Source organism: Heteronotia binoei, chromosome 5, assembly GCF_032191835.1.
Source record: "Heteronotia binoei isolate CCM8104 ecotype False Entrance Well chromosome 5, APGP_CSIRO_Hbin_v1, whole genome shotgun sequence".
NCBI classification, from domain to species: Eukaryota; Metazoa; Chordata; class Lepidosauria; order Squamata; family Gekkonidae; genus Heteronotia; species Heteronotia binoei.
Genome location: NC_083227.1, coordinates 37,289,354 through 37,311,433, shown reverse-complemented (window position 1 = coordinate 37,311,433; position 22,080 = coordinate 37,289,354). Strand labels below are relative to the sequence as shown.

The 22,080-nt window shown below is 45.5% G+C and overlaps 2 protein-coding genes across 3 annotated transcripts in view; both read right to left on the bottom strand.

Annotated features, from left to right (window-relative positions):
• LOC132572288 (zinc finger protein 135-like) overlaps nucleotides 1-22,080 on the bottom strand; it is a 49,027-nt gene that overhangs the window by 4,498 nt on the left and 22,449 nt on the right. The window lies entirely within an intron of this gene.
• On the bottom strand, nucleotides 4,209-22,014 carry LOC132572287 (zinc finger protein 135-like). 2 transcript variants are annotated; one of them, XM_060239178.1, is made up of 7 exons: nucleotides 21,941-22,014; nucleotides 13,706-14,159; nucleotides 10,938-11,052; nucleotides 9,568-9,638; nucleotides 9,253-9,379; nucleotides 6,619-6,738; nucleotides 4,209-6,129 (listed from the first exon to the last, which is right to left on the bottom strand). In XM_060239178.1, exons 1-7 carry the CDS (start codon nucleotides 21,979-21,981, stop codon nucleotides 4,592-4,594), a joined length of 2,466 nt encoding a protein of 821 aa, XP_060095161.1. In that variant the 5' UTR covers nucleotides 21,982-22,014; the 3' UTR covers nucleotides 4,209-4,591. The 2 variants fall into 2 exon arrangements, with proteins under 2 accessions (XP_060095161.1, XP_060095162.1); XM_060239179.1 differs by having other exon boundaries at nucleotides 6,619-6,735.

The window sequence follows — 22,080 nt, the reverse complement described above, 5'->3', positions numbered from 1 at the left end:
GATGTGCTTGTTTAGTCCTTCAGGAAAAACAAACATCTTTATTTGGCTTTTGAAAAATCTGCTTTGGATGTTATGTGTCTTGGATTTTCTTGGGTACGCTGGGTCACCCAAAAGGTTAAATCTGAAAACAACTGCACCCCAAATCAGAGATTCCTTTACAGAAAAAAACAGAATTTATTTTGCCTGCATGGGTCCAGAAGAAGGCTCAAGGACTCTGATTTGAGTTTACACAATACCTTTATAGAAATACGGAACTTTGCTACAACTTCCAACATAGACCTTTTGGCAGGAAAACATATAATTGATTAATAACCTGGTAGTCTGACTGATGTCTACTGTTGCTTAGGCATATGATACCTCTTTTACCCACTTTCTGAACTAGAAACTTAATTTTATTTATTTATTTTATTTGTAATTTGTATCCCGCCCTTCCCACCAGGTTGCGGGATACATATAAGATTTTAACATATAAGCTTTGCCTCTGATTTCTGGGGATCAATCTGTGTAATAGGTGCATCTCAAGATAAAGTGACACCCAGGACAAAGCAACTGGGAAGGGCTTAATCATTGCAGGGAATTCCTGAACAGGCTGGAAGGGCTGGGGAACAGTTCTGCCCAAGCAGCCAGCAGAAGGAATAGCAGAGAAGCCTCTTCAGGTCAGGGCACAAGGGCTACTGAGGGGATCAGGAGCAGGTGGAGGTAGTGATGCAGCAAAGGTCCTCAACTGCTTCCCAGCTGCAGTGGTTAAATGGCTAACAGTGAACAAATTGAAACTGATCTGTGGAAAGACAGAAGTAGGACTACTTGAAAAAGCAGAGGTCATGAAGGACATTATGTTCCTCTCTTTCAATGGGGTTCAGCTAACGCTCGCCTTGGTGTTATATTGGACTCAACATTATTGCTGGAGAAACAAATTACTGCAGTTGCAAAAGCCCCTTCCCTTGACATAGTTGATCTGGTCACCACGATCCATGCCAAGGTGGCATCGGGATTAGATCAGATCAATGCATGGTACTTTAGTCTCTCCACCAAACCAATTCAAAAACTCCAGCTGATGCAGAAGGCCAGGGCTCAGCTATTATTCAGCGCAAGATGGACATTACTGCCCTTCTGCAGTCCCTCCACTGGCTGGCCTGGACCTGTGCCTTCTTTGTTATGACCTCACCAAAGGTCTGTCTGGGGGGGGTCAGGAAGGCACCCACTGGCCTGTCTTTCCTCAAACTAAACGAAATTGAATCATTCTAGAGGGCTTTTCTAAGTAAACAGTAACACTACAAAAGGCTTCACGGAGTTACTTGGATAAATCATATGGGCATGTGGTCTAAATTACTGTTTAGTTTATTGTAAATTGGATCTTACTGTATAATTCGGCAGCATATCATGGGTCATATTAATATTTTTGCTTTGTTCTAACCCTTTTCCCCAGATTTCAGGTCGATTCTAAAACATAAATGCTGTTGCATATTTTACACTGAATGTACTGAGCCTCACCTAAATGGCGGACTATAATTAATGCAAATAAATAAAATAACAAATACTCCCCACCAGAGGAAACTGCAGATGAGGCGAGCACAGGCCAAAAGGCGTGGGTGTTCGGGTAGAGAGAGCCTCTAGGTATGAAGGATTCCTCCTCTGTGATCCTATCCTACTCGGCACTTCTTTCTAGGCCTCCCTCTGACCTTTCGGACTGAGAACCGATTTCGATTTACAAGATCCAGATGCCGCCATTCAACCCCAGCCCGGAGCACCACGAGGGCTAACACATGAAAATATCTACATCATAAAATTTCGTCTTAAAACTATTTAACCCTATCCCAAGCCACACGATAGCAAGGCTGAATTGAGTTGCTACCCGATGCTCCGCTCCACTCCACTGCAGCACCCCCGAAGCCTGCCCTATTTCCCCATTTAGAAAGCAAACCCTTCCCCGCTCCTCTCGGCCTCTCTAGCACACAGCTCGGCGATTTTAACCCTTTCGGAGCTGCAGAACCAGAAAAATGCTCCCTGCCCCTCACATACAGAGAAGCACCCGTACCCCCGTGGCCTGGAGCTCAGCCGGGCTGCTGCCAGAGGTGCCCTATGCAGCGAGCTCAATGGGACTGCTCTGGAGTAACTCCGCACAGGGTTGTGCTCCTGGAGAGTCCCAGGGTGTTCTCAGAAAGGGGGAAGGGGAAAGCAAACTGAATCCAGCTCCCGCGGAGCAATTCGAAGCAAGTCTGATCAGAAACCACCTCGGGCCTTTTCAGTGGGGCTTGCTTACTTCCAGGAAAGTAGCTTTAGGAATGCACTGGAAATCAGTGTTCTTGGAGCATCTTCCCTGCTTCTCAAAACATGGCTGGTTTTCAGGTGAGAAAGGCAGGCACCCCTTCCCTCCTTGTTTCTTCTTGCAGACGGTCTTCGGCAGGGCTTCTCTTGTGGGGCGGGACTAACGGGTATTCTGCCCAGTCCCGAGGGGGAAATGGTGCAACTTAATCGGAATCCTGCCCTTCCGTCGAGGGGGGTGGGGGGAGTATGGTTTCTAATTTATCAATCACCCCTTATTTCAGATGAGACCTTTCATTTCCTCACGCTGAACAGCAGTACAAGAGAGCGGCCCTTTTTCCAGGATTAAGTAAAACCCTAGTGGTGTGTACTGTTGTCTTGGGAGGGTAATCGTTTTGATTGACCCCTTTCTGACACCCCTCTCTAGCCTGTTAAAGTTTAACCGCAGATAAGGCTATGTCATGTCTTTCAGTTGGGGTTGTTACTTGTTTTCACCTCCTCAGCCTTTGAAGTAGTGGAGAGGTGCTGAAGTCTTCTGGGTCAACAGTTATGTTTCAGGCCTACTGAGCTTTATTTTCTCAAGGCTGACTCAGTGACCCAGCAGCCTTGGTACGGCCACCTTGCTGCAGTCTTTCAGCGTGGATACCTGATCTGTTTTCAGCACAGGAGCTGTTTCAGGCAGACGAAAGGCTTGCTGTTGCCATCTCCTTGGGAAACTCAGCATTGATCAGGAAGAACGCTTTCTGGAGATCAGAGTAGTTTGCCTCTCCTCTCGGTTCCATGGTAGCCTTCAGAACCATCAGTAATTGTTTGGAGCTTCTGTTTTTTAGTTAATGATAAACCAGAACCCTTTTTCAACTCGGTTCAGACTGTCTCTGCCCCAAGTTCAAAGGTCACTTTGCCCGAAAACTTGGGCCTATTTCATTCTCTCACCCTTATAAAATACCATAAGCCACCTTCAGTTCCTGTTGGGATATAAACTTCATACCCATAGTTTCAAAGTGCATCTTATGTTTCTGCTTAAAACAGGTGCCTCATGGGATGAAGTCTTTGACAAGCTATGACAATTTCACCCACCCTCAGGATTCCTTTTATCATCTTCCTTTCTGAACAGCACTTTTCTTTCTTTTCCCCACCTATCAATGAAAAGATGCCACAACTCACAGGTAGATGGGGAGCAATGTGATGCTGTATTGAAGGATAATCTTTCTGAAGTCAGCATTAGGACATTTTATCAGTTTTGGGATCCAAATTACTTCCAGCTTAAGGCTTTTGCTTCTAAAATTCTATTTATGGGATGAGGTATGTCAGTGAACAGCTCTTTTCTGTAACAGATGCTCATAAATCAAAAGTACCTTCTCAGCTCACAGAGACATACCTAAACAGCATCCTCAAGATTGCTGCAGCTGACACTCTGACTCCAGATTTTGATGCAACAATTCACAGCAAGAAGCGTCTGTTATTAAAGACGGCTAAATAAAGGCAATACTCTTAATGTTTTAAGCATGTTTGAATTTTGAGTGAAAAAAAAATTACATTGTTCATTGGGTTTGTCTGTGTCCTTTGTGAAGTTTATTCTCTCCAGTACCAGGAATTACATTTTATGGCAGACATGGCCCCAGCTGACAGTGACATGTCATATCTGGCCTTCATAAGAAATGTGTTCGACGTCTCTGGGCTAAGCAGTTAGATGGCTTCTCCTTGTGTGGCTTATTAGATACTTTTGAAGCATGAGAAATGGATGGAATCTCTTTTTACACTCAGCATTGAAAAGGCTTCTCCCCTGTGTGGGTTTGTCACAAACAGGGGATCAGGGAGGACCTGTACAGGCTGCCACCACTCTGGTATGGGTCTGTCTGGGAGGGTCAAGAGCACCCACCCAACCCCTGTGTTTTCTTCCTCAGCAAGCACCTTTATCCATGACTGAAGAGGCATGAAGACCCAGGCAGTATAACAATGATAAATTTATTTTAGTGCTGAAGAACAAACAAGTGGATTTTAACATTTTCGGTGCAGTAGTAAAAAAGAAGAAAAAACAGTAACGATGGTACAAATAAAGATAAAATTCCTGATGCAACTACTAACTATATATTCCCTCCTTCTGATTCCAAATAACTCACCCCTCTCTCCAGCTCAGCCTTTCCAAAGAGAACTCTCCTTCTTCTCCAGCCAGACCTTTTATTCTTTCCTCCCAGAACTCATACTTTTGTGTTACACTGGGCAAGTTTTCCCTCCAAAACTTCTGCCAATGCAATGAGAGGGACAGAAGGGATCCTGGTAAATATCAGCCTAGTAACTTCGAGGTAGACTTCCCCAGGTCCTCTAGGCCTCATGGCCTAGGCCCAGGGCATGACAGGGTTCTTAGATGTTTTTGAAGAGTGTCACTCTGATAGAATCTCTTCCCAAGGTTGGAGCATTCAAAAGGCTTCTCCCCTGTGTGGGTTCTCAGATGATTCTCAAGAGTGCCACTGTGACTAAATCTATTCCTACACTTGGAGCATGCAAAAGGCTTCTCTCCTATGTGGGTTCTTAGATGTTTTTGAAGAGCGCCACTCTGACAGAATCTCTTCCCACACTGGGAGCATTCAAAAGGCTTCTCTCCTGTGTGGGTTCTTAGATGATCTCGAAGAGCACCACTCTGACTGAACCCCTTCCCACACTCAGAGCATTCAAAAGGCTTGTCCCCTGTGTGAGTTCTTAGATGTTTTTGAAGATCACCATTGCAACTGAATTTCTTCCCACACTCAGAGCATTCAAAAGGCTTCTCCCCTGTGTGCATCCTTACATGCTGTTTAAGAGTGCCATTCTCACTAAATCTCTTCCCACACTCTAAGCATTCAAAAGGCTTCTCCCCTGTGTGGGTTCTTAGATGTTTTTTAAGATCGCCATTGTGACTGAATCTCTTCCCACACTCTAGGCATTCAAAAGGCTTCACTCCTGTGTGGATTCTTAGGTGTTTTTGAAGATTACCATTACTACTGAATCTCTTCCCACACACTGAACATTCAGAAGGCTTCTCCCCTGTGTGGGTTCTTAGATGATTCTGAAGACCATCATTCCAACTAAACCTCTTCCAACACACTGAACATTCAAAAGGCTTTTCTCCTGTGTGGGTTCTTAAATGCAGTTGAAGAATGCCACTCCGACCGAATCGCTCCCCACACTCTAAGCATTCAAAAGGCTTCTCCCCTGTGTGAGTTCTCAGATGATTTTTAAGATGGCCACTGCAACGGAATCTCTTCCCACACTCGGAGCAATCAAATGGCTTCTCCCCTGTGTGGATTCTTTGGTGCATAAGAAGCTGTGATCTGTATCTGAAGTACTTTCTGCACCTAGAGCATTTCCATGCATTCACTATACTGTGCTTTGGAAAATGCAAGTTACTTTTTCCTCCTTCAGAAAATGTCATTCCAGTCTCTGAGCTAATAAATAGCTTCTCTCTAGAGAAAATCCTTTGGTGTTGAACAAGACCTGATTTCTCTGAGAATCTCTTGCCATTCTCTCCTAGATGTGTTCTTTCATATGTAAGAAGCTCTGCTCTGTGAATCATGGTCTTTCTAGACTGCAGCCATTGCTGGGTCTTCTTTCCACTATGAATTTGTAAATGGACCCTATACCAGGATTGATTTGAGAAGTTATTTCCACACACCAAGCACTTGTATGTTTCCTTCACCATGGGAATTACTTCTTGGAAATCCTCCCCTTGGCAAGGAATGGGTTTACCCCTCTTCCTATCCATCTGGCTTTCTTTCTCCCTCTTAGGCCCAAGTTGATTGCTGAAGTTTCCTCTCAAGTCTTCATTCTTCACTTCCTCTGGCAATTGAGGATGCAGTTCCGCATCCTTCTCATTCATCTGATCGTCACTTGCTGGAATAAAGAAAGAGATCCCATTAGAACCCCCACAACGGGGTCTGAGCTGAAAATTAATTTCCATGCGTACTCTAAATATTTCAGTGGCTTCTTCTTGCTGTACCCAGTAGGGTATAATAATATACAATTTAAAAGTACATTTAAGCCTCCTCCGCAAGAGATTTTTGGTTTGGACTCTGACTCTTTATACAGTTCCCCACCTGTGTTGTAAACTTTTTGATGTGATGTAAGGGCTCTTTTCCGGCTTAAACGCTTTCTTCTCTGCAAGCAATTATATGGTTTCTTTCCTAAGGGAATTTGTATCTTCAAAATGACATTCATTCTCTGACTGAAGGTCTTTGCAAAGGCCACACTTTCATTTTTCCAGGAGTGGATTCTCTGGTTAGAGTAGAGGCTTTGTTCTCTTTTTGACTGATCTTTCTTCTTGATCTGGGATTTCATGGAAACCCCCTTCTTGGCAAGGAGTGTGCTTATCCCTCTTCTTACCTGCGTAGCTTCCCTCCTGCTTCTGTAGTCCATCTCCGCAGTATCCTTCGGCATCTTCATTCTTGGTTTTTTCCAAAGAGAACCCCTGGAATTCCCCAGCTGTCTCCTCTAAGTCTGCTGCTGGAATAAAGCAAGAGGTTCAGTCAGCACCCACAGAAAAAGCCATTGCACCAGTCAGGCACTGCTCATGAATGTGTGCACATTTCCTTGATCAGATCTTCTTTCTTCCCAAATGGAGATGCTGCTCGCATCTTATCCCTGTAAGGCCATCCCGTAGAGCTGTTTTTATATTCTGCCTATCTCTTCTCTCCCCAGACTCCCCATATGTACTTTAGGGGGAAAGTGGTAAAGAATCATGCCCACCCTGTTCCCTTTTGATTTGTAATGCAGCACTTTTGATTCTCTGCATTGACAATTAAATACAAGAACTTAAAATATCCCTCAACTGAACTGAGAGTTTCCTTCCAGTTGTGAGCAGAGCCAGGAGGAGCTGGTTTTCAGCCCCTCCAAAATACATGTTTCCTGGGAGGAGGAGAAGCCAGGAACTCACAAAGTGAACCCTACAATTCCAAGGGATCACCCATGTTTTTTGGAAAAGATGCCACTTATTTGCCACAAGGCAAATAATGATCAATGAGAATACCAACCCTGCAGTGTAGGGCTGCTTTTCTCAAGGTCAGAGCCATTTTTTGCTTTAAAAAAAAAAAACTCTTCTCCTCACCTTAGCCAGCTATAATGCAAAACCACATCTGAATCATTTGTTCATTTCTGCCTTTTCTAAAAGCACAGTGTAAGTCTGTCTCTCTGGAAAAGGGGTATTGTACTATCAGCAAGAAAAGGCCAGAAGACTGGTTATTGGCCTGAAGGTCATTAACTTGTTACAGTAGAGTAAGGCTCTCTGGAACCCAACCCAGAGGAGCACACAGTGTCAAGATGCCCAGATAAGACCACAGAAGAGTGTCCTATTTCATCCTCTAAAGAAAACCCTGCAACATGCAGTGAACACCGTTTGGCAGATATGACTAGGATGATGTAATGTAATTGTGAGGAAAGGATGCTTTTCCAATAGTTAGAAGCAAAGAATTGAATCCATAGGAATTTTTTTGAGTGGAAGCACTGCATTAGAACTTTTGGTGACATCATGGAAAACAGTTCTCAAAACAGAGATGAGTAACAGGACCCAAGATTCATAGGAATACTAGTTTCTTGAGCTTTTCAGTCACCAACAACAGTTCTTGAGCCGAAGAAGAATTTTCTAAAATGATGAGATAAAAAAATCTAGAGCCTTTGTCTTGGACACATAATTGAACTGTACCTTTGGATTTTATAGGACAGTCAGAGGAAATGGCTGTAACCCAATCTTGTGGAAGGGCGTGTGTATGAATGAGCACCCTGAGGTCTTTAGTGTTCCCTTCTAGGATGTACTGATGCTCAGTTGGAATAATTCCTGACATACCTTATGTGCACAGCAAATTAGCAGTCCTCACCACAACAAAAGACAGCAACAGTAGACAGCGCAACAACAGATACAATAGTAGATACAGTCATCACAGAAAAGACACATAGCCTCTTAATCACAAAAGATTAAATGAACTCTGACACAGCACAGGACCAGGGAGGGCCTTTACTGGCTGCCATCACTTTGGTAAGGGTCTGTCTGGGAAGGCTCAGAGCACCCACATAACCAGTGTCTCCGTTCTTAACAAACACCTTCCATCCGCGACTGAAGAGATGTGAGGACCGAGGCACTGTAAGAATAATGAGTTTATTCTAAGTGTTCAAAACAAACAAACGTTTTTAATTATTAATGCAACAATGAAAGAGATAAACAGTAAAGGTGATGCAAAGAAAATAACAGCCTTGAAGTGAGTAACTAAACATTCCCTTCCTCTAATGCCAAAGATCCACCACCCTTAGGTGAGGACACCCGCTGCAGCCTGTTTCCATCTCAGCCTTGCCAGAGAGAACAATTTCCTGCCTGAATCTAGGCCTGAATCTGCCTTTATTCCCTTCCTTTCCAGTCCCACCCCTCTGAGCAAGTTTTCCCTCCAAAACTGCTGCCCACCCAATCAGAGGGTCAGAAGGGATTTTGGGAAATCTAGGCCCTGTAGCTATTCTGATACAGGCTTCCAAGGAGCCTCAAGGGGCCTAGGATCAAGACACAAACAAGCATAAAAATTCACTATCTTCTGGCTAAAACCTGTCTTTAAAGCTATAAATCTTACTGCCTTGTAATATCATCAGACAGCTTTCTTTGGGTGCCTCTTACCCACCCAACAAATCATCAAAGTCCTTTCATTTATACAGTGTGGACTGCACCAGTATCCAATCACATGTAGAAACAGCTGTCCATTGTCTTAAGTGCCCTTCAGTTGATAAGAAAAGAAACCTTCCTTTCCTAGTACTCCCAACCCAATCAAGGCCTAAAAGGTTAACATCTGGTGCACAGGAAATCAGGAAATAAAGAAAAAAAACTGAGAAGCAATCTCCAAAGGTTGCCTCCATGCAATGCAAGCTGCCTGGCAGGTGTTATTAGTTAACAGGCCAAGAGCTCCAAATGAGCCCAAATCCTGGTAGGCTTGCCAATCTCCAAGTCCCAAGTTTGCAGCTTTGGCACCTAAGAAAGATCCTTACCCAGAGAGGTAACAGTCTCAGAATTCTCCAGCATGACATCCCTGTAGAGAGCTTTCTGGCCTGGATCCAGCAGGGCCCACTCAGTCTCAGTGAAATACACAGCCACCTCCTCAAAGGAAAATGATGACTGAAAGAAAAAGCAGATTTCCTCAAGAGATCATTCCCGGCAGAGACTACACTCTAGATAGGGGCATTCTGGGAGGGAGCAAGATGTAAAGTTTGGGATGTGTAAAGAGAGTGGAGTTCAGAGCCTCTCCTCAGTCAGCAGGACCAAAAACCTCCTTGACTATCCCCCATGAATATCTTCCCTCCTACCTGGACCAGATGTGGAGCAGTCATTTCCACTGCTCTGCAAAGATGAAGGCATGACAATGTCTCTTCACTACCTGCAACGGAAAAAAAACACTGGAACTATGAATATTAACCTCAAGTTCCTGTTTTGTTCACTTCTTTGAATTCTGCTTCAAGTATCCCTGTTTCCAGGACTGTGAAACCTTGTCTTCTTTACACTCAAGAAAATGTGTACTGACTTTTAGTAAAGTGCGGGAGAGTTGGAAGAGAAGCATCATGAGCCTCAGAGTGTTATAAATGCTGCCAGTGCTTCTGTGAGATTTCAGATGTCCCCCATGAACCCTGGAGCTCCAAAGGCTGCAGCATCCTTGCTGGATGAGACCAAAGGCCCAAGCATGCCATTCTCCTGCCTGCTGGGCCCTCTCAACTGTCCTAGAGTCTGGACTGACAGGGGAAATAGTGGTGACTGGAAATCATGTTGCATTGCATGTTGCCATCACATCCAGACCAAAGTCCAGATGTGATTTTAAAGCTTCAGCCAAGCTCTGGAAAATTTCTGAGTACTCACTGTCTTTCCACTGCATCTCCTGATGCTCTGACTTCACATCCAGGTATGAGGCCAGACGAGACACTGACATCACATCTACCCCCACACTCCACCTTCAAACCTCATGGGGGTGCCAGGCAAGAGACATTCAGAGGTGGTATGCTGTTGTCTGCCTCTGTATGGCAACCCTGGACTTCTTTGGTGGTCTCCCATGCAGAAACTAACCGGGCTGACCCCAGCATCCCTAGCCCAGTATCCTATTTCTCACTGTGGCTCACCAGATGCCCATGGAAAGCCGGCAAACCAGGGCACAGAACCCAAATTACTGGCCCCTAGCTAAAGAGTTTCTGAAAGTGCATAAGCCACAGCCAACTTATGGTGAACCCACAGTTATTTGAGAAAAGAGAGATTCAGATATGGTAATCCCATTCTCTGCCTCTACATAGCAACCCTGGACTGCTTTGGTGGTCTCCCATGCAGGAACTAATCCAGGTTGAGATCTGATGAGATTAGGCTAGCCTTGCCCATCCAGGTCCATTTATTCACAATGGATAACACCTGCACCCAGATCTCTCTTCTTTTCCTTTTTTGAGCCAACTTGACACCTTCTAAAGGGGAGGAAGGTGAGGTATGCATATTTTAATTAATGGAAATAAGAATGGAATGGCCTTCCATGATTCCCTCTACTCCCTCCTTAAAGCAGAGGGACCATCACTACATGGCACTATCTCTTAGAACTCAATTCTATGTAGTCTGTAAAAGTATCCCCTATTCCTCCTCTCCTGAACCTTCTGCCTAACAACCTGACTGGGTACCCCAATCCCTTCTGGGCAGGAGGCACCCTTACCACTTGAGAGGGCATCTTGGGTATGCTCCTGGACCTGTGCCCTCTTTCTTTCCTCTGATGGAGCTCCTTCTCCCTCAAAGGATTTTTTTTCCATCTTCAGAGATCGTCCCCACATCTGAAAGAACAGCAAGGGACACAAGTAAGAGAAGGAATGGAACTGGCTGAGGAGATGGACCCTGGCCCACTCCCACTCTCTTCATCCCTCCATCCACCTTCATTGATGCTTCACCCACAGGGGCAAGAACCAGGGCTGGGTTTTCTTCCCAGCTTAGTGAAACATCTAGAGGCAGAAATATCTCAGAAAAGATGGGAACAGTACACTGAGGAATCATACAAAAGAGACGAAAGGATCACAGGTTCCTTTCAAGAAGAATTTTTCCAAGAAGAACCAAGAGTTTTAGAAAGTGAAAGGAAAGCAGCTCTGAGAGCAATGGGGAGAAACAAATCACCAGAAGTAGATGGGATATCAGTAGAACTATTCCGAGGCACAGGAAAGGAGTCCCTCAAAATCATAACAAGAAAATGCTAACAAATATGGAAAACAAAACAAAGGCCCACAGACTGGAAACACTCACTGAACATTCAAATTCTGGATAAAGAACACATCAAAGACTGCAGCAACTACTAGACCTTCACATTAATTTCTCATGGGAGTAAAGTGATGCACATAATCTTACAATCAAGTCTGTTACCATATATGGAATGAGAAATACCAGATGGTCAAGCTGGATTCCAAAAAGGACAAGGTACTTGAGATCATATTGCAAACTTAAGTGGGTCATTGGAGCATGCAAGAGAATTTCACAGGAAAATCAGCTTGTGTTTTACAGAATAAAACAAAGGTTTTGACTGTGTGGATCATGAAAATCTATGTCTGGTTTTAAAAGAAATGGGTGTGCCACAACAATGAATTGCTCTGAAGTGCAGCCTGAACTCTGGACAAGAGGCCACTGTTAGGATAGAATATGGAGAAACAGAATGGTTTCCAGACTGACAAAGGTGTCAGTCTATGACATTTTATCTCTACGTCTCTCTGATCGATATGCAGAACATATTATAAGGAAATTGGATTAGATTTTGAGGAAGGTGGAATGAAAATTGACAAAAGAATCAGTAACAATTGGAGGAGGCAAAGGGAGCCAGTGGGTCAATCCTTTTCCTTCTGCTTGGCTTTACCATAGAAGCAGAGAAAAAAAGTTGATTCACTGGATCCCTTTGCTTTCTCCAGCCCAGCTGGTAATTAGGATCTCAGCAGCTCTGACAAGCTAAAAATCGGACCGTTTCTGGCAAAACTTAGGCCAATAACTTGCTTTAGCTTATCAGCTGACTCTAAGCAGATCTCTTCCTTACACCCTTGTCAAACAAAAGGGAGACTGCAGACAAGAAACCAGAAGGCAATTGAGGCTGGCAAGTATAGCTAAGAAGGAGCTGTGTCACTGGTGACCAAGCTCAAGATAATTCATGCCATAGTATTCCCCATTACAATGTGTGGATGTGAGAGTTGGACAGTGAAGAAAGCTGGTGTGCAGAAAGTTGATTCTTCTGAAATGTGGGGTTAGAGGAGAGTTTTTACAAATCTAATGGACAGCCAAAACAACAAATCAGTGGATGCTAGATCAATCGCTGCCCTCCATTGGTGGAACCAACTGCCTGAGGTCACGGCCTTGAGGGACCAGTTCTGCAAGGCCTGCAAGATGATATTATTTCAGCTAGCCTTTAACTGAAACCACCAAGACATTAGATCTAAATGGATGTCCAAGAACAGTGAATGCCATCTGTAACTAAATGGAAATTAGTACCAAGTTGTTTAAATTGTTTTAACTGTTTTAATTTAATCATAGAATCAGAGTTGGAAGGGACCTCCAGGGTCATCTAGTCCAACCCCCTGCACAATGCAGGAAACTCACAAACCTCCCCCTAAATTTATAGGATCTTCATTTTTGTCAAATGATCATCCAGCCTCTGTTTAAAAACCTCCAAGAAAGGAGAGCCCACCACCTCCTGAGGAAGCCTGTTCCACTGAGGAACCGCTTTAATAGGAAGTTCTTCCTAATGTTGAGTCGGAAATTCTTCTTATTTACGTAATTTCAACCCACTGGTTCTGATCCTACCTTCTGGGGCAACAGAAAACAATTCCGAGCCATCCTCTATATGACAGCCCTTCAAGTACTTGAAGATGGTGATCATATCACCTCTCAGCTGCCTCCTCTCCAGGCTAAACGTGCCCTTACACCTTTTGTTTAATGTTTAATTTAATTGTTTAATTGTGATTTTACTGTGTATTGTGAGCTGCACTGAGCCTGCAGGGAGGGCAGGATATAAATCGAATAAAGTAAACTAAATTAAAATGAAATGAAACCTGAACTCTCCTCAGAAGTTAAATGACTAAAATGAGGCTATTGTACATTGGCGACATTATGAGAAAACAAGTTTCACTAAAAAAGACAATAGTACTAGGAAAAGTTGAAGGTGATAGGAAAAGAAGAAAATAAAAAATGAGATGGATTGACTGAAGGAAGTCATGGCCATCAGTTTGTCACACCTGAGCAAGGGTCCTAACAATAAAACATTTGGGAGGACATTAATTCATAGGTCACCATAAGTCGGAAGCCATTTGATGACAGTTAACATGCACTCAGAGAAGCTTTAGAATAAGGTCAATGCTTGAATGCTTCCATCTTCACGGATTCTCCCCACGTATGAAACAACAGCAAAGGACGCAGGTAAGAGAAGGAATAGAACAAGCTGAGATGGATTCTGGCCCTCACCTGCTCTGCCTGCCTCTTCTCCTCTGCTTGACTCAGAAGGAAACCTTCAGCCAAGGCCACCGCCTGGGAACTGGTCTCTGGCTCGCAGCCTCTGACCCAGCATTGCATTTCCTGGGGCAAGGCAGCCAGGAACTGCTCCAGGACCACCAGGTCCAGCATCTGCTTCTTGGTGTTCCTCTCTGGCTTCAACCAGTGGTTGCACAGTCCATGGAGCTGGTTGCAAAACTTTCGGGGCCCATCACCCTCATGGTAATAGAACTGCCGGAAGCATTGGCTGTATATATCTGTAGTCATCGTGTCCTGAACCAAGATCTCTGACACAGCTCTTTCCTCAAATTCAACATCACTCCCTCTTTGGATGGGAAGGGGACCTTTCCTCAATCTCTTGCCAGTTTTAGGGCCTTCTGGGTTCTCCTCTTCCGTCTCCTTCCCCTTTGTCTTGGGTTGCCTCTGCCTGTGGAAAGACACTCTTATTCTCTTGCCTCGTCCTCTTATTCACTTGCCTATGAAGAGGGAGATGGAAAGATATCTATGGAAAAGGGCAGAAAGAATCCAAAAGTGAATGGAGATGTATCGCTGATCCTGGTCAAGAGACACCTAAGCAGATCAGAAGAAGTGTCTGTGTTGTAGATCAGAATTAATGTGGATCAGAATTAATGTGTTATATTAAGTATCAAGTTTTTTCAGATGTGCTTGTTTAGTCCTTCAGGAAGGACAAACATCTCTATTTGGCTTTTGAAAATCTGCTGTGGATGTTATGTGTCCTGGAATTTCTTGGGTCACCCTAAAGGTTGAATCTGGAAACAACTGCACCCCAAACCAGAGAGTCCTTAACAGAAAAACCAGAATTTATTTTACCTGCATGGGTCCAGAGAAGCAGGCTCAAGGACCCTGATTTGAGTTTGCACAGTACATTTATAGAAATACAGAACTTTGCTACAACTTCCAAAATGGACCTTTTGGTGGGAAAACGTATGATTGGTTAATAACCTGGTGGTCTGACTGATGTCTACTGTTGCTTAGGCATGTGATACCTCTTTTACCCTCTTTCTGAACTAGAAACTTAATTTTAGTATATAAGCTTGGCCTCTAATTTCTGGGGATCAATCTGTGTAGTAGGTGCATCTCAAGGCAAAGTGACACTCAGGATAAAGCAACTGGAAAGGGCTGACCATTGCAGGGCGTTCCTCAAAAGGCTGGAAGGGCTGGGCAACAGCTGTGCCCAAGGAGCCAACAGACGGGAAGGGGCAGAGAAGCCTTAAGCCTCTTCAGGCCAGGGCACAAGAGCTGCTGGGGTGATCAGGAGTTAGTGGAGGCAGTGATGCAGCAGAGGTCCTCAACGGCTTCCCAACTGCTATGGTTAAATGGCTAAGAGTGAACAAATTGAAACTGATCTGTGGGAAGACAGTAGTACTAGTTGAAAAAGCAGAGGTTATGAAGGACATTATGTTCCTCTCTTTCAGTGGGGTTCAACTAAAGCTCACCTTGGTGTTATATTGGACTCAACATTATTGCTGGAGAAGCAAATTAATACAGTTGCAAAAACCTAGCTTGAAAAATGGCCCCTTCCCTTGACATAGCTGACCAGGATTTATTTATTTGTTTAGTTCCATTTATATCCTGCCCTCCCTGACGAAGCAGGCTCAGGGCAGCTTACATGCTCATGCATATGCATGGGTATAATATAATAGGACATAAAAACCAGAAAACAATTTAAAAACATAAAAAATTAACATTTCAATACTATAATCTTACAATCAGATTTACAGTATGTTCTCTATAGGTGAGTCTTAGATGGTCCTTTCCGCTGCTGCTATAGAGCAGCTTGCAAGAGGTGGGCCGGCTGTTTCCTGAGAACTGTAGTTGAATCTAGTTTGCAAATGCCTGGTGGAAGAGTGCCATCTTACAGGCCCTGCAGAACTGTATGAGCTCTTGCAGGGCCCTAACTTCTTCCAGCAACTCATTCCACCAGCACGGCGCCACTACAGAGAAGGCCCTGGCTCTAGTTGTCATGAGCCTGGCCTCCTTAGGGCTGGGGATTGAGAGGAGATTTTGTGACCCAGACCAAAGTGCTCTTTGGGGAACATGTGGGGAAAGGTGCTGGACCTTCAGCCCAGGTTGAATATGCTCCCGTAAGGGAAGGCCCAATAGCAACCTGGCTGCCATGTTAGAATCATAGAGTTGGAAGGGACCTCCAGAGTCATCTAGTTCAATCCGCTGCACAATGCAGAAAACTCACAAATACTGCCCCCCTAAATTAACAGGATCTTCATCACTGTCAGATGGCCATCTAGCCTCTGTTTAAAAACCTCCACGGAAGGAGAGCCCACCACCTCCTGAGGAAGCCTGTTCCACTGAGGAATCACTCTAACTGTAAGGAAGTTCTTCCTAATGTTGAGACGGAAACTCTTTTGATTTAATTTCAACCCATTGGTTCTGGTCCTACCTTCTGGGGCCACAGAAAACAATTCCACACCATCCTCTATATGATAGCCCCTTCAAGTACTTGAAGATGGTGATCATATCACCTCTCAGCCGCCTCCTCTCCAAGCTAAACATGCCCAGCTCCTTCAACCTTTCCTGATAGGACTTGGTCTCCAGATCCCTCACCATCTTCGATGCCCTCCTCTGGACCCATTCCAGCTTGTCTATATCCTTCTTAAAATGTGGTGCCCAGTATTGAACACAGTACTCCAGGTGAGGTCTTACCAGAGCAGAGTAAAGCAATACCATTAGATCACATGATCTGGACACTATACTTCTGTTGGTACAGCCCAAAATTTAATTTGCCTTTTTAGCCACCACATCACACTGTTGACTCATGCTCAGCGTATGATCCACTAAGACCCCTAGATCCTTTCCACACATACTGCTGCTAAGATGAGTCTCCCCCATCCTATAACCATGCATTGGATTTTTCCTACTTAAATGCAGAACTTTACATTTATCCCTGTTAAAATTCAATTGGTTTTAGCCCAGTTTTCCAGCCTGTCAAGGTCATCCTGTATCCTGTTTCTGTCTTCTACTGTATTTGCAACGCCTCCCAATTTAGTATCATCAGCAAATTTAATAAGCATTCTCTCTATTCCTTCATCCAAATCATTTGTAAAGATGTGGAACAAAACAGGTCCCAGGACAGATCCTTGAGGCACTCCACTTGTCACTCCTCTCCAAGAGGATGAAGAACCATTCACAAGCTCTTTTTGGGTGCAATCTGTCAACCAGTTACAGATCCCCCTAACGGTAACAGAATCCAAACCACATTTCACCAACTTGTCAACAAGGATAGTATGTGGAACCATATCAAGGATAGTATGTGGAACCTGCACTAGTTGAAGCTTCCAGGTTCGGGACAAGGGCAGCCCCATGTAGAGGGCATTGCAGTAATCCAGTCTTGAGGTGACCAAAGCGTGGATCACTGTCACTAAGTCGTTGTGTTCAAGGTAGGGAACCAACTCCCTTATCAGCCAAAGGTGATAAAAGGCTGATCTGGCAGTGGCTGCCACCTGGGCCTTCATATTTAGAGAGGGAACCAGGAGCACCCCTAGGCTTTTAACAGTGTGAGTCGCACCCCTTCAAAGGTTGGTAATAAGACCTCAGTTCCCAGACCAGCACGACTTAGGTACAGGACCTCCGTCTTTGTCGGATTCAATTTCAGTTGACTCAGCCTGAGCCACCTTGACACAGCTTGAAGCAGCATGGTCAGGTCTTCTGGGGAAGAGGTGGACTGGTCACCCATCAACAGATAGAGCTGGGTGTCATCTGCATACTGATGACATCCCAGCCCAAATCTCTGGGCAAGGGGGCGCATATAGATGTTGAATAACATCGGGGAGAAGATCGTCCCTTGTGGATGCCGTCGAGACAGTTCCTCCCCTATTGCCACCCTTTGTCCCCAACGCTGAAGGAAAGAGAAGAGCCACTGTAAGGCCAACCCCTGTATCCCAGCATCAGCGAGAAGGCAGGTCGGCAACTTATGGTCGACCGTGTCAAACGTAGCCAATAGATCTAAAAGTATCAGTACCGTCAAACCACCTCTATAAAGATGCCTCTGGAGGTCATCTGTGAGAGCAACCAGAACCATCTCCATCCCATGACCTGGATGGAAACTAGATTGGAAAGGGTTTACCGTGGAAGCATCATCCAGAAAGCTCTGTAACTGCACTGCAACTGTCCTCTCAATAATCTTGCCCAAAAAAAGGCAAGTTGGATACTGGTTGATAGTTTGCCAATGCGGCCGGGTCCAAAGATGGTTTCTTTAAAAGGGGGCAGACTACTGCCTCTTTAAGAGGCTGAAGGAAGGTCCCTTCAGATAGGGACCGATTGACAATTTCCCTCAGGGAAACCCATAGTTCACCCCAGCCAGCCTTTATAAGCCAGGATGGACATGGGTCCAAACTACAAGTAGTTGGGCACAAGGGCGACTCGATGCCCCATTGCGCCCTAGGCAGACTCGCTGCCTGGCGCCCCCAAGTGCCCCTGCGTCATCCCCGCCCCCGCAGCTCCACCCCTCCCCTCTGCGGCTCCACGCCCCTGCACCTCCCCCCTCCTCCTCCCTCCCTTTGGACCCTTTCCTACCCCGATGTGTCAATTTCAACGCCGGAACCAGCTCTGGCGCTGCGTTCTGGCTCTCTAAAGCCCCCCCTCCCTGGCCGAACACTCGAATCGCAGGTAAACCGCAGCATGGGGCTGGGACACGTTTACAGTCTCTCAGGAACAGCGTCCTGAAAGGGCGACCCCCACTGCCGCTGACTCCTCTTCCATTGGGAAGGAGGCGCAGCAGGGAGGGGGGAGGTACGGGGGCACGGAGCCACGGGGCGGGAGCCGAAGGGAAGGAAATGGGGTGGTGGCAGGCAATGGTAGCAGCAGGGAGTGGGGGAGGCAGGCAAACTAGGTGCTTGCCTGGGGCACCAGGAGGGGGGTGGGGAGCCCAATTTGGCGCCCCCACCCTCCCGGCGGCCTAGGGAACCGCCTAGTTTGCCTAGTGGGTGAGCCAGCCCTGATTGGGCGTACAATAGAGAGCATTCTGTCAACTTCCTCTAGGCCGAGTGGAGCAAAATAATCCAAAATCTGACAAAGATGTGGACGGAGCCTCCAGTTCCTTTACTGTCTCAAGTGTGGCTGGGAGGTCATGGCAGAGTGACAAGACCTTATTTGCGAAAAAGCTTGCAAAAGCCTCACAGCCTATATCAAATTCCCTAGCATTTAATTTACCCAGTGGTAGGATAGTTAGTGACCGAACTGATCTAAACCAGAGTTTCCCAAACTTTTCTTTCCCGTGGCCCAGTTATTTTGACACTTCTCCTTCGTGGCCCACTAAAATTTGGGAGTGGAGTCAGGAGACTTTGGGGGTGGAGCCTGGAGACAGGAATTATGTGATTTCCTGTGGTGTCAAGGACCAAGTGATGTCACTTCTGGGGCACACTGAACCAAAACTGCACCTTTTCCTGTGATGTCACTTCCAGGGCACTCCCCCAAACCTGCCTCTTCTTCAGAAGTAAATTCATTTTCAGAAAAATCTCTCTGAAACTCATGCTGAGCCAAAATGGGGGGGGGGGGGAGTGGGCAGTCCTCTCTTTTCACCCCCACACCTGCATGCACCTATCTGTGTATTCTTCTCCAGTTTGCAAGCACTCCTAATGTCCATGTTCAATTGCCTGCACCACCTACACATCCCTTCCTCAACAGCACTGGCTGTTAATTTCAAGTTATATGAAGTTCATACAAGCTTTTCTGCAGTTATCCCAAAAAGGATATTTATGAGGGGCTTGCAGCTTTTTACTGGTTGTGTTTCCCATGCCTTTAAAAGCAACTTGTTGTGCAGATACTTAGCCAGTAAACTACTGTCATCCTTTTTAATATCTACAGGGGGAGTTTAATTTTGGTGTCAGACAGCTGTTAAAAGCAGGAACAGTAAAATGGTGCCAAGTTCATAGTACCATCACTTCCAGTGCTGTTGAGATATACCGCAATCATCTCCAATAATCTCTTTCTGCCCCACACCTCTCTCTCTCTCTCACTCACACAGAAATCTTATAGAAGGCCACCTGGCTACAACTGGGGGTGCCAACTTTTCACTGGCAGAGCTCCTATGTCTGCAACAACAGTATGATGAACAGAAAAGTTTCATCCAGTAAAAATGGAAGGAAAGGGAAAGGGAAAGAATGAAATGGAAGGAAAGGAAAGGAAAAACATGGAAAGAAAAAACATAAGCATAAAAGGAGCCATGTTGGATCAGGCCAGTGGACTATCCAGTCAAAAATTCCCTCATACAATGCCCCCAAAGCACCAGAATGTCCACCAGTGGGGCCAGGGCACTAGAAGCACTCCCACTGTTGCTTCCCCCCCTCCCAGCACCAAGAATAAAGACAGAGCATCACTTGTAGGGAAAGAAAGAAAGAAAGAAAGAAAGAAAGAAAGAAAGAAAGAAAGAAAGAAAGAAAGAAAGAAAGAAAGAAAGAAAGAAAGAAAGAAAGAAAGAAAGAAAGCCTTCTTCACCATCAGATGACCCCAGCCAGCAAAAATTCTACCAGGGGTTGTTTGGTAAAAAAAAAAATACCTACTGGAATGCCCAGTCCCCACCCCTCCTGGCTGAAAAAAACACACACAGCCTTCTTTGCAGCCCAAGCCTCCCGGGGAAATCTCCCCAAAACAACATACTGCAAGGCACATGAAAGCTCATACCCTGAAGAACACTTCATGGGTCTAAAGTGCCAGTGGATGCTAGCTTTTCTCTCAAACACTGGGAGTGGGGGAGAAGGAAGGAGAGGCAGCACAACACAGAGACGGGGCAGGGCTAGCTTTACTGGGGGCGGGGCTAGCTTTGGCTTTTCCTGTGACCCAGTAGTGAGGCTTCCGTCGCCCGATACCGGGTCACAACGCTGCAAATGGGAAACACTGATCTAAACATTTGTGCTGGGCGTGAGCTCACAGATGCAATTGTGGATGTAAGGTAAGTTCTCTTAGCAGCCTTGACTGCCATCTCATAGGTTCTCATAAACGACCTATAGGATGTTCTTGTCACTTCATTGCGGCGTGCCAAACTGGTATCGAGATTAGGATCCATGCCAAAGTGGCATTCAAGATTAGATTGAATCAATGCACAGTACTTTAGTCTCCCCATCAAACCAATTCAGAAACTCCAGCTGGTGCAGAAGGACAGAGCTCAGCTATTATTCAGCACTAGGCCGACATTACTGCCCTTCTGCAGTCCCTCCACTGACTGGCCTGGACCTGTGCCTTTTTCTTTATGGCCTCCACCAAAGGCCTATCTGAGGGTAACAGGAAGGCACCCACTCTCCTGGCTTTCCTCAAACGAAACAAAATGGAATCATCAAGAGGGCTTTTCTAAGTAAGCAAAAGGGGTAGCACTGTACAAAAGGCTTCACGGAGTTACTTGGCTAAATCATATGGGCATGTGATCTAAATTAGTTTGTGTTTAGTTTGCTATAAGTTGGATCCTACTATATATAATGCAGCAGCATTTCACCGGCAGAGTGGTAAAGCTGAGTGGTAAAGCTGCAGTACTGCAGTCGGAGCCCTCTGCTCAGACCTGAGTTCGATCCCAGCAGAAGCTGGTTCAGAGAGCCGGCTCCAGGTTGACTCAGCCTTCCATCCTTCCGAGGTCGGTAAAATGAGTACCCAGCTTGCTGGGGGGAAAGTGTACATGACTGGGGAAGGCAATGGCAAACCATCCAGTTAAAAAAGTCTGCCGTGAAAACGCTGTGAAAACAACATCACCCTGAGTCGAAAACGACTGGTGCTTACACAGGGGACCTTTCCTTTTCCTTTCAATATTTATGCTTTGCTCTAACCCATTTTTCCAGATTTCTGGTCGATTCTAGAACCCAAATACTGTTGCGTATTTTATTGAATTTATCGAGTCCACCTAAATGGCGGACTATAATTAATGTAAATAAAGAAAATAACGTGAATACCCCCCACCGGGGGAAACTGCAGATGAGGGGAGCACAGGCCAAAAGGCGTGGGTATTTGGGCAGTCAGCACCTACTCGGCATTTCTTCCTGGGCCTCCCTCTGACCTTTCGGACTGAGAACTGACGTCGATATACAAGATCCAGATCCCGCCACTAAGCCCCTGCCAGGAGCACCACGAAGGCTAACAAATGAAAATATGGATCAGAAAATTACCTCTTAAAACTATTTAACCTTAAAACTACTAGCCCCAAGCCACACGATAGCAGAATTTCCGCCTTCCAAGGCTGAAATGACTTACTTGAAAGCAAACCTTCCCAGGGTTCGGCTGCAACGCTCCATTCCTGCTGCATCCCCGAAGCCTTCCCTATTTCCCCATTCAGAAAGCAACCCCTTCCCCGCGCCTTTCGGCCTCTCTAGCGCACCGTTCAGCGGTCTTAA